This window comes from Hyaena hyaena, unplaced genomic scaffold, assembly GCF_003009895.1.
Source record: "Hyaena hyaena isolate Hyena2069 unplaced genomic scaffold, ASM300989v1 scaffold_79, whole genome shotgun sequence".
Taxonomy (NCBI): Eukaryota; Metazoa; Chordata; class Mammalia; order Carnivora; family Hyaenidae; genus Hyaena; species Hyaena hyaena.
In genome coordinates, this window is record NW_024080711.1 from 3,734,621 (window position 1) to 3,746,470 (window position 11,850).

Sequence of the window (11,850 nt, forward strand, 5' to 3'; positions counted from 1 at the left end):
CAATCGTTTGGCCTGTCACCCTGTTGCCCCACCTTTAGTAATCTCTCCACTACACATTCCCACCATTACTCTTCAGTACGCTTTGGTTATTTGTGCCATCCCTGAGCTGCACATGGTCATCCCTTTCTTCATGCCCTTCCCCGTGCCCTTCCCCGTGCCCTTCCCCAGGCCCAAAACCCTTCCGTCTTGCCACTTTGGTCCCAGTGTGCCCGTCTCTCAAGCCCAGCTAAACTCCCACTCTCTCTGTAAAGCTCCTTCCTCCCTGACATCTCCAGATCACTAGCACACTCTGTCACCTCTCTGGTCCCTGACTCAGTTTCCTGTTTGGTCTTCTAATTGGCTGCTTTAAGTAAATCTCATATTCAAGCCGTCGAAGATGCCTGTGGACATGACTGCCCATGACTCCAAATTAGAAAGCTCTTTCCACATGGCATTGCTGGGGGTTTTTGCGTTCCCTTTGAGAGCCTTGCTGAAAGTTAACAACAGATGTGAAACTATTATCAGACAGGCTCTCTCCCTTGTTTAGTTTTCTTTGTCCTCTAATATAGATCACCTTACGAAATCAGGTTTTCGTGTGAAGGTTAAGGCTAGAATTGAGGTTAACCCATGACCTATTCTTTGCAAATAAAGTCAAGCCCTAATCATTTCACTATGATCAAAAGAAAGAAAAAAAAAAGACAGGTGTAAATCAACCTTGCATTTAATTACAATGAAAACAAAGCTTGTTTTGTTTTCCTTAGGTGGAAACTTTTTGTTCCTTTTGTTACCAATTTGAACACTGCTTTAGATGGAAATAAAACAATGGTATTTTGTGATTCTTGAAGATATTTTAGAATATCTTCATCCCACTCAACAAGACATTGTTTCAAATACCTTTTCTCTCTGTCTCCTTAATAAGAGTGCTTTGTCTTTATGCAGTTTTTTCCATCTGAGGACCTTCACCACGTTGGCTGATTATTTTTTGTTGCCAGATGGTGGTGGCAAAGCTGTCATGCCTCTTGTCTTGTGTCTGTGCAGAAGCAGGCGGTAAAAAGCTGCGGAGCACCGTCCAGAGAAGTACAGAAACGGGCCTGGCTGTGGAAATGAGGAACTGGATGACTCGACAGGCAAGCCGAGAATCTACGGATGGCAGCATGAACAGCTATAGCTCAGAAGGAAAGTGAGTGAGGCCAGCCTTGATGAGCATCGCTTCCATGCCTCGCCAGAGATCATCTTCTGTCTCACTCTCTGTGCTTTCCCAGAAGCTAACTCCCCCTCTCAGTGGTGCCATTTTCATTTTCACTGGCTGACCTGCTGTGAAGAGAACTTCTTTCTGGCTCACGTACCACTGAGAGATGTGACCTATGTGGCTTTTTATGTCAAGGGAGATAGGTTTGGGAAGAAAGTGTTTTGCTTTAATAGCAGGACGCTAAAATGTGACTGTCACAACACACGCACATAAAAGTTTGCCCTTCCTTGACGTAATATAGAGAAAGAATAAGAAAGAATAAGCACCCGTGCCACACCACTTGACCAATGCTAATCTTTAAAATCTTTGCTCTTAAGTTATTACTAAAAATTGTAGAACATTTGATACATACCCAGCTCCATGAAGTAACGAGCAGTTCATACTGATGTAATGCCACAAAGTAAGTTGGTGAGCCTCTCCTTTATGGAGTTAGCATATAGCTTTTCCTTCAGTATAGCTGAGATATTTTTAAAGCATTTGTCAAGATTGTGTAGCCCTGTCTCCAACAAGTTGACAATAATTAGCACCTGCAGATCCAGAGATAGATGTGTAAAGGACATCAATAGAAGAAAGTGGGGTTTGCTGACTGCACTCTGTCATCACCATGAAGGTATCAGATGTTTAGATGACATACCTGTAGCCAGTTCGCCGACATGAGGTGATAAGGGCAGATTATCAATGATATGCCACAGCGAACGTTAGTCTAGCAAGATTATATAAACACAAGAGAGGTGTATGGTTTCTATACATTTATAAATAAGGTTATAAAGTGGGAAATGTGCATTGAGCTCTCATCGTTGTGGAGTGCTATGATAGATACTGTTAGGGATACAAAAAAATCCTAACTGGGGCCTCTGGCACCCCAGCTGTTCATATAATATTGGAAAATTGAGATGAATACTCATAAACTCATTCAATAAATATTTTCATGCCTTCCCGTGCTCCATGCACCATTCTGAGGAAGGAATAGAATTCATACAAAGGGGCCAAAATCAGACAGTAGTTAAGACCATGGGTTTGAGAACCACATAGGCTTCAGTCCTCATTTGTTTCTTGGTACTATAGAAACTTGGGCTAGTTATTTAATTTTTCTCAGTTTCATTTTAATTAACTGAGCTTAACAAGTATTGAGTGCTTAGAGTATTCCAGACATGGTTCTAGGTGCTGGAGATACATCAGTGAACAGAACAGAATAAAACAAAAAACAAACCCTACCCTCACCAGATTTACAGTCTAATAGATAAGACAGACAAAACATAGGCAAAGTTGTTAATATGTATATATAAAGAAAATTAGTGAAGTATATAGTAGATTAGGTAGTATAAGTGCTGAGGAGAAAAAAGAAAGAAAGGATGAGAGATGATAGAGGGTATGGGTAGGTTTTATGTAAGGTAGACAGGGAAAAGGACATATTTGAGTAATGATGTGAAGAATACAGACATTTGAGGGAAGAACATTCCAGGCTGAAGCAATGCTGAGGCTCCGAGGCAGCACTTTGCCTGGCACGAGCAGTGGGCAGGACAGGGCCGTGGACTAAGGGCAGGAGTGGTAATAGACTAGGAATTAAGACAGCGGGGGGCAGGGTGGACAGCTCGGATCATCTTTATATACCATTGTGAGGACTTTTCTTTTACCCCAAGAGGGAGGAGAAACCAGTGGAGGATTTGAGCAGAGTCCTGATACTATCTGACTTTCATTTTAACAGATCACTCTGATTATGGTGGAGATGAAAAGTAAATTTGGCCATGGAGAGATCATTCAGGAGGCTGTTCAGTAATACCAGAGACAGAAAATAATGGCTTGGGCCACAAGGGTATCATTAGTGAAGTCAGATTCTGGATGTATTTTGACAGTAGAGCCAATAAGAGTTATTGATATATTTGATGTAAGTAATGAGAGAAAGAGGGTGTATTCATTTGCTAGCACTAACTACTCTAACAAAATAGTGAAGACTGGGTAACTTAAATAATAGACATTCATTTTCTCATAGTTCTGGAGGCTAGAAATCCAAGGTCAAGTTGTATCAGGGTTAGTTTTTCCTGAGGCCTCTCTCCTTAACTTGCAGATCGCCTCTTCCTCAGCGTGTGCTCACATGATATTTCTTCTATGCATGAATACCCCTGATGTCTCTTCTCCTTCTTCTTCTTTTCTAATGTTTTTATTTACTTATTATGAGAGAGAGAGTGAGCACAAGCAGGGGAAGAGCATAGAGAGACGGAGAGAGAGAATCCCAAGCAGGCTCTGTACTGTCAGCACAGAGCCCAATGTGGGGCTCGAACCCACGAACCACGAGATCATGATCTGAGCCAAGATCAAGAGTCAGACACTTAACCTGCTGAGCACCCCTGATGTCTCTTCTTCTTATAAGGATACCAGTCATATTAGATTAGGGCCCTTCCCTCATGGCCTCATTTAACCTTAATTACCTCTTTAAGGACCCTATCTCGTGGCACCTGGGTGGCTCAGTCGGTTAAGCGTCTGACTTCCGCTCAGGTCATGATCTCATGGTTCCTGGGTTTGAGCCCCGCGTCGGGCTCTGTACTGGCAGCTAGCTCAGAGCCTGGAGCCTGTTTCAGATTCTGTGTCTCCCTCTCTCTGACTCTCTCCTGCTCACGCTGTCTCTCTCTCTCTCTCTCTCTCAGAAATAAATAAAACATTTAAAAAAATTTTTTTAAGGGCTCTATCTCCAGCTATATTTTACTGAGGGTTAAGGCTTCAACATAGGCATTGATTGGGGGGACACAGTTTAGTCCATAACAAAGAGGAAATTCTTACCCCAAGCTGGGCAATTGAAAGAATGAAGTTGCTATTTAAGATGAGTATCCCCTAAGGGGTGCCTGGGGGCTCAGTCCTCTAAGCTTCGGACTTCAGCTCAGGTAATGATTTCATGGTTTGTGAGTTCAAGCCCTGCATCAGGCTTTCTGCTGTCAGTATAGAGCCTGCTTCACGTCTTCTGTCCCCTTCTCTCTCTGCCCCTCCCCAGCTCACACACACACATGTGCTTTCTTCTCTCTGTCTGTCTGTCTCTCTCTCTCTTAAAAATAAATAAAAACATTTAAAAAAAAAAAAAAGATGAGAATCTCCTGAGAAGAACAGAATTTGGCTTTTGTTTGTTTTAAGATTGGGAGTCCATGGGGACAGGTTAAGTAGCAGTTATCTATTAGACATGCAAGCAGGTATATAGACAGCACAGATCAAATCCAGGTCTGTGGTCCAAGCTGGAGATGTCAATCTAGGCCATATCAGCATAGATGGCATTTAAAACCATGAAACTGCATGAGGTTGCAAAGATTGGGGCATGCAGAAAAAAGTAAGTCTCAAAATTTCATGGCAGGACCAGTGAAGGAGACTGAGGTAGAGTGGCCAAAGAGGAAAGTCGGAGGACCAGAGGGTCTGGGGAGTAAAGTGGAACATTTTTCATGTTCATGAAACATGTTTCAAGGAAGAGGGAGGGCTCCATTGTGTCAGATGAAGCTAAGGTGTTAAAGTTACTAACGCTTAGTTACCCTAAGTTACTAACGGTTACTAACAGTTGGGTTTACCACTGTGGCCCTTAGGTCACCTTGGACAGAGGAATTTTGGTAGAGTGGAGAAAAATAAGACAAGCAAGAGAGCAAGGAAAAACTGAATCGAGTTTTAAGAGAGAACAAGAAAAAAGAAATTAAAAATAGTAATAGAGTAAACTCCCCCAAGGAGTTTCTAGTCGAGAAGCGGGGTGGTAGGTAGCAGCAGAGGAAGTAGAGTGAGGAAAAGGATTTTTTTTTAAGAAGGTGGAAGAATAACAGTATGTCTGTGCACTGCTGGGAATGATCTGGAAGAGCTTCTTCATCTATAAAACAGGTTAGATATTAAAACTGATCTCCTAGTGCCGCTACGAGGATTACATACGACAGTGCCTGTTGTGGAGTAAGTGTTCAGCAGGTGCTCAGTGTTACTGATAGAAATCACGGTCCGTGTCCTCCAGACGAGGAGGAGAAAGACACACACACACAGCAGCCTGCAGTGCAGTGTGACAGGTGCTTCTGGTGACACACATGGGCCACTACAGAAGAAGAAAGGAAGAGCAATGGGGAGTGGAGCTGGGTGTCAGGATCTAATTAACATAAGTGGAAAATAGTGGTAGCAACAGAAGGAGGCAAGAGAGAAACCCGAGCTGCCTGAGAGTAAACGGGTTGAGGGTCTAATCTCGTGTTCTTCTGCTTTTAGTCTGATCTTCCCTGGTGTCCGCCTGGCCTCAGACAGCCAATTCAGTGATTTTCTGGATGGCCTTGGCCCTGCCCAGCTGGTGGGGCGCCAGACTCTGGCTACACCTGCAATGGGTAAGAATTTCTGGCATGTGGTTTCATCGTTTCTCTTTTAGATTATTGAAAATCACATTCCCTGATTCCATAGGGTCTTGAACCATATTGTCAACCGGAATAAATATTTTTATTTTACCGACAAAAATGTTTAACCAATTTTTCACTTTATTTAAATATGCTTTTTAAAGGAAGATATCACTGATAACATTTTAGATGTAGTTGAATTTAGGAAAATATATGAGAAATGATGGAATGATCTAAAACCAAGGTCTTTGGACACACACACTCTTCTTACTGCATTTGTACCCTAAGGCCTGTCTGTTTCTTCCTCATATGCCACTAGGTGACATTCAGGTAGGAATGATGGACAAAAAGGGACAACTGGAGGTGGAAATCATTCGGGCTCGTGGCCTTGTTGTAAAACCAGGTTCCAAGACACTGCCAGGTAATAACAGAAGAGACACTTCTATTATTCGCAATCCATCTGTGCTTTTCAATTCAGAGACTTTGTTTTTGATTAGATACTGAAAACCTGGTTTTTTGATAATCAAAGATACTAATAATAAGTGAGTCTGTTATCTGTAGTAGTTTGTGTATTGATCCTAAGTGAGCATTCAGTGGGGCTCCTGGGTGACTCAGTCTGGTTAAGCGTCTGACTTTGGCTCAGGTCATGATCTCACAGTTCGTGGGTTCGCGCCCCGCGTCGTGTTCTGTGCTGATGGCTCAGAGCCTGGAGCCTGCTTCAGATTCTGTGTCTCCTGCTCTCTCTGTCCCTCCCTCGCTTGTGCTCTGTCTGTCTCTCTCTCTGTCTCAAAAATAAATTCTGAAATAAATGTTTCTAAGCGAGCATTCAGTGAGGGTGTTCTGGTAGGGAGAATTTAAGTTGTTAAATATGTATGTACATAGTGGAAACCATTGCAAAATAAAAACTACCACACTTTGATAATTTTGTACAACGTATACAGAAGAAGTTCTTTTTCTTATTAGCTGATGTTTTGTGTTATTCTTTATCTGGAGCTTCAAAATTCTCCTTGGGAATTCTTAAAACCCTGGAATTAGAATAAAAACAGATACAGGTTGCCAAAGTAGCAAAAGCCTTTGTATACAGGACATCCTAATTAGAAAACTTTTACTTCCTGTATTATACAAAGAAAGAATGGCACCATTATCAGTGTTTATTGTGATGTCACGTATTTCATACTGAAATGTTATAATCTAAGGTGCTTGGAGCCATGAAAAAAATGTCACAGACTCCAGATACATTGTGCAGAGATGTATAGGAGATCTGATATGTAGAACAGTTAGTGAGGAATAGCAGTTTTATAATAAATAAATAATGATTGTGACACAGTGCAGCAGGACTGGTGACTTTTGATTGCTGGCTCTTTCAACCCGACAGTAAGCTGTTGTAGCTATCACGTGCGAGTTGGGTATTTCATAACCATTGCTCCTCACTTAACCCTCCCCTCTGTGTTTTCTTTCCCAAGCACCATATGTAAAGGTGTATCTGTTAGATAATGGAGTCTGCATAGCCAAAAAGAAAACAAAGGTGGCAAGGAAAACGCTGGAGCCCCTTTACCAGCAACTATTATCTTTCGAAGAAAGTCCCCAAGGGAAGGTGTTACAGGTATTTACCGAACTGTTTATCCCTCACATACGTATTTTCATGGAGTCAAACCTTGCACCCACACATCTTCTTATTGCAATCTTTTTCGTTGCTTACGGTCCAAATTCTTGGAAATGTCAAAACAATGGCTGGTGCTATAAAGCCACAGATGCTGTTATTTCTTTAACAGTGAGCTCTAGACTTGCAAAGCCCCATCGTACACAAACTCTAATCTCCTTGGACTGCTTATGATCGTACCAGTCTAGTACACTTTTCTCCATGTACCTTCGGACTCCAGTAGTTAAAAACAAGTATCCCAGCAATTAAAATACAACTAGTTAACTTAATGTTTAATGTCAGCACATTAACTGAATGTATTTTAGTTTACAAGTTTTCGTGTATATAATTCTACTGACACTACCCTCCTTTGTATTTTGCCAACAGATCATTGTCTGGGGAGATTATGGCCGCATGGATCACAAATCCTTTATGGGAGTGGCGCAGATACTTTTAGATGAACTGGAGCTATCCAACATGGTGATTGGATGGTTCAAACTTTTCCCCCCTTCCTCCCTAGTAGATCCAACCTTGGCCCCTCTGACAAGAAGAGCTTCCCAATCATCTCTCGAAAGTTCAACCGGACCTTCTTACTCTCGTTCATAGCAGCTGTAAAACTGTTGTCATAGCAACCAGCGTTACAAAAAAAATAAAAAAAAAATCACAGGTCGCCAACCCTGGTAACACTGCATGCTTAATGTTGTGTCTTCTGAGCCTGTTTCTAGGGATACAAAGCGATCCTGTGTTCTCAGAGGAAGTTGCACACATTGTGCCCTAAAGATGGCCCTCAGGTGAAAGAGCAGAGTTATGAAGAACTATTAGATTTGGAGTTCAATAACACTTGGGTTTTGGTCCAATCTGAAGCCATGGATTAATCTCAAAGAATCAGTCAGTTTCATGCAACAAAAGCCCTTTTCAATGGCACCTTTATATTTTTATCGTTCCTTTTTCTTCAGTTCTCTGACCCCAAAGCCCTGTTATGCCACAGAAATGGAGCTATACAGTCATTAAGCCATGTTACAAGTCAAGGAGTGAAGTCCTAGGAAGCATCAGGTGAAAAGCAAGAGACCAAAGAAGTGGTCCAGGACGGACGTCAGCCCTCCTCCAGATGGTGACCAGGGGCAGCCAGTCCAGCGTGAACGGCGGCCGACTCAGAGCTCCGGCAGGCATGCCATTCACTAACGCCACGTTGTGTTGGACTCTGAAAAACAAAATTCTGTGGCTACACTGTACTGAATGAAATTAAAGAAACTTTTTTTGCATGGACACAGATTAGCTGAATACTTAAATTATTTTCTTGGGGCTGCAACTTGCAAAAAAAACAAAAAAGAATAAAAATCAGCCATTTTCAACAATTTATATTATTTTTAAAAATAAATTTCACTATTGCATGGTTTTAAAAAGGGGAGAGAATGCAACAGGGTGGTACAAAGACACACCATGTTTATTCTTTAAACTAATCATAGTCTGTGTTTTGGCAGACATTACAAATGAGAATACTTTCTAGAAGATACTTAAAATTCTCTTTATGTGACAAATAAGCAGAATATATTCCATTTATTTCCATGTTAAATATACAAATCTTACGAAATTCAATATGTGCAAATTGTTCACATCTTTCTTCCTCTTCTCTGTCTTACTTTTCCTCTTCGATCTTTTAATCTTTTGTTTTCTTTCTCCCTACCAGAGTGATTATGCTAAAAGATTACAAGTTTTTGACCCGATGCTCCTTATACCCCATGTTTGATTCAGGGCTATAGATGCTTCTGAATTTATGAATTTCTCAAGGGAAAAAAAAAACTAAGAGCTTTCTTTATTTCAAGCATGTTGAAAAGGATTTTGCAACATGACTTGGGAGTACATTAAAGTAAGTCAGCATGTGTTTGATAAAGAAGATATTTGAACTTTTGCAATTTATTGTACAGTGCATGGTACTTTTATTTTCTCCTTCAAAGTTCAGTTTACAGGAAAACCCTAAAATCATGTGGCCATTGTGATGTCTAATAAATTTGTTTTTAGCACCAGCATTATTCATACAGGGGTTACAGTATTATTTCTAGAAGGTCTTAGGTTTTGTTTTTTAATTAATTAAAGCAATTTCTTTAGCCAATTTCCATTTACTATGTGAATAAAAACACTGCTAAAAATTTGGAGCCTGAAACACAGGGCTGTTTATTAATTCATTTTTCTGTAGTAAAATACAATTTTTCACAAATTATATTTCTAAAGAAATATAGTAAACATAAATATGCAACAAATAATTTTAAAGCTCCAATTTTTAGGTGACTCAAAGAAAGTCAATCTGCCTATTAATAGTTCTTTGATGCCATCACCAAAAGTCTCCGCCCCAAATCCCCTAAGGTCAAGCCCCTGCCTTTGGTTTTACAGACAGTTATTACCATTGGGTGGTGCTGCAAGGTCAATTTTCCAAGTTTCCAAGTTTCCCTATGGAGAGGAAAAGTCACTGGTTAATGTAATAAACCACCCATACGTTCTGTTTCTTTATGTAACCTTTGATAATGCATTCTTACAGATTGATTTTAATTTCTTACAGTAACTTTTGAAATCCACATACATACCATTTAAGGCCATGCACAAAAATATTGCTTTCTTCTTTTTTTTTTTCCTTTTTAAATTCCATGCTGACCATTAAAAACTATCATGCTTGATATGGTGCAAAAGTTAAAATGAGTCTCACTAAAAATGCCTTCTCTTTACGTGGTGCAATATGAAATACACCGAGACTGTGTCTTGATGTTCTGAGATCTACGATGGACCCCAGGTAAAGTTATTAAAAGAACGGATAAAACCTTATGGAAATAATTTAGACACTTGCGTACCAGCAGCAATTGATTTAATAGACCTATCATGTCTATACTCTCCCTTAGAATAAACGTTTACCATTTTCCTGATATGAAGATGCAGTCACATAATCTTTTGTGCATATTCCTATATAAATTATTTCTAATTTTAATAAGAAGGACATGACTGTATGGAATATTTGTACATACTTGTCATTATGCAGTATTTATTTAAAAGTTGGTGTATCTTTTTTTTTTTAATTTTCACATGTCTGCACCTCGACTTGTGGTTTAGTCATGTAAATAGCACTATTCCAGTGACCATTGCTGCCCTGTACATAGTATGTTTTAAAAGTAAAGGGAATTCCAGTTGGAGAAAAAAAAAAAAGGGCAGATTAGTCCTGTAATGAACACCAACTGATGTAAATCAAATTCATTCTGGTGATGGTATTTAACACTTTAAATAAAACATTTTCTTTACAGACGTTGTATGCGCAGCTTTTCTCTGGCTTCTCTTCATCCCCATCAGAGTTTCCTTGAGCTCATGCATCATTTCAAGATAACAACATATTTTTCTCCTTCTCCGTGCCAGAAGCAGATTGCTGGTCTTAGCAAATAGCCCTCAGTAGAGCATGTTTTCAAAGAGCCAAAGGATTTCTGCACACATCATTAAAAGTTGCTGCTTTAGGGAAAATAAAAAGATTGTTATTCTGTGGTTGGGGGGGAAATGGTGGCTCCAGACTGAGGTGCTTTCTGGTTAAATGACTCAGCAGCTCACAGAGTCTGTGAGTGAACTGAATGAGATTTCTGAGTCATTGTCACCTTCACGGATGGCAGAGTCCTGGAGAATCACAGAGCCGTCTGCCATTCCTTGGGTGAAGGTGACGAGAGTGATGGGCTTTACGCAGCTGTGTCGGTTCACCCTTGTGGGGGTGGGGGTGCATTTTCAGCGGGGGAGATGCCTGTGGTTAACGGGACATGAACCACCTGTCCAGAGACTGGCTTCTGTAGTGTGCCCTGGAGGCGAGGGTTTCTGCGGATCCTCCCAGGGCAGCTCCTCAAAGTGGAAGAAAGCCCCCAGCAGAGTTCTGTCGGAAGTCCCCCCACCCTGCCTCCCAGCTCTAAATTCAAAAGCTAGCTTAATTAGTCAGAAATCCAAACCTAGTTTTCTCTCCGTTCTTGGAAATAGCCATCTCTTCCATTTGCAAGGACTCCATTCGAGCTCAGTCCCCCATGCCTGTCCCAGGTTGTTCGTCATGATTCAATGTCCACCTCCTACTCTAAAGAGCTATTCCTTTGCTATTCACACACTCCTATTATAACAACTCCCTTGCCTTCAGTACATGCCCTCTCTTGAAAGGCCTTCTGCTTTCTCAGAAATGATTCATGCTAGCCCCTCTCTGCAACTCAACTCCCTGCTCAGGACTGAGCTCTTCTCTAGAGGTTCTGGACTAAACCCTAACCACGTGTCTGCCATTGAAGCCAACACCCTCGCTTTCCCTGGGATGTGCGATCAAAGCTCCCCAGTCCCCAATAAAGGACATGGTGGTCACGCTTATAGGGGCTGAGAAAAGAGTGCTCAGGAAATCACCAAAGCTGTCTGCCTGCATTGACTTACTTCCAGAGTGTAAGTGACTAACTTCTTTATCACAAACCAGCTTGTTTTTTTTTTTTTTTTTTTTTCTGGTTCCTGGCTCTGCCACTTAATGTTCGGCCTCGATTCTCTGAGTCTCACTACCCACAACTGCTAAATGACAATAGTAAAAGCACCCAGGTCGTTGGGTCATCACAGGGATTAAATAAAATAATGTATATGGAACATGGCACCATGAGTGGCATAAAAGTAAGTGCTCATAA

At 41.0% G+C, this 11,850-nt stretch overlaps 1 protein-coding gene across 24 annotated transcripts in view; it reads left to right on the top strand.

Annotated features, from left to right (window-relative positions):
• RIMS2 (regulating synaptic membrane exocytosis 2) overlaps nucleotides 1-8,163 on the top strand; it is a 599,820-nt gene extending 591,657 nt beyond the window's left edge. For all 24 annotated transcript variants that reach the window (XM_039233796.1, XM_039233785.1, XM_039233791.1 and 21 more), the window contains 5 exons: nucleotides 1,018-1,159; nucleotides 5,435-5,547; nucleotides 5,873-5,974; nucleotides 7,017-7,156; nucleotides 7,580-8,163. In XM_039233796.1, the coding sequence (XP_039089727.1) occupies nucleotides 1,018-1,159; nucleotides 5,435-5,547; nucleotides 5,873-5,974; nucleotides 7,017-7,156; nucleotides 7,580-7,798 (716 nt within the window). In that variant the 3' untranslated portion in view covers nucleotides 7,799-8,163. The remainder of the gene's footprint in view (nucleotides 1-1,017; nucleotides 1,160-5,434; nucleotides 5,548-5,872; nucleotides 5,975-7,016; nucleotides 7,157-7,579) is intronic.
• Nucleotides 8,164-11,850: the final 3,687 nt, after the last annotated feature.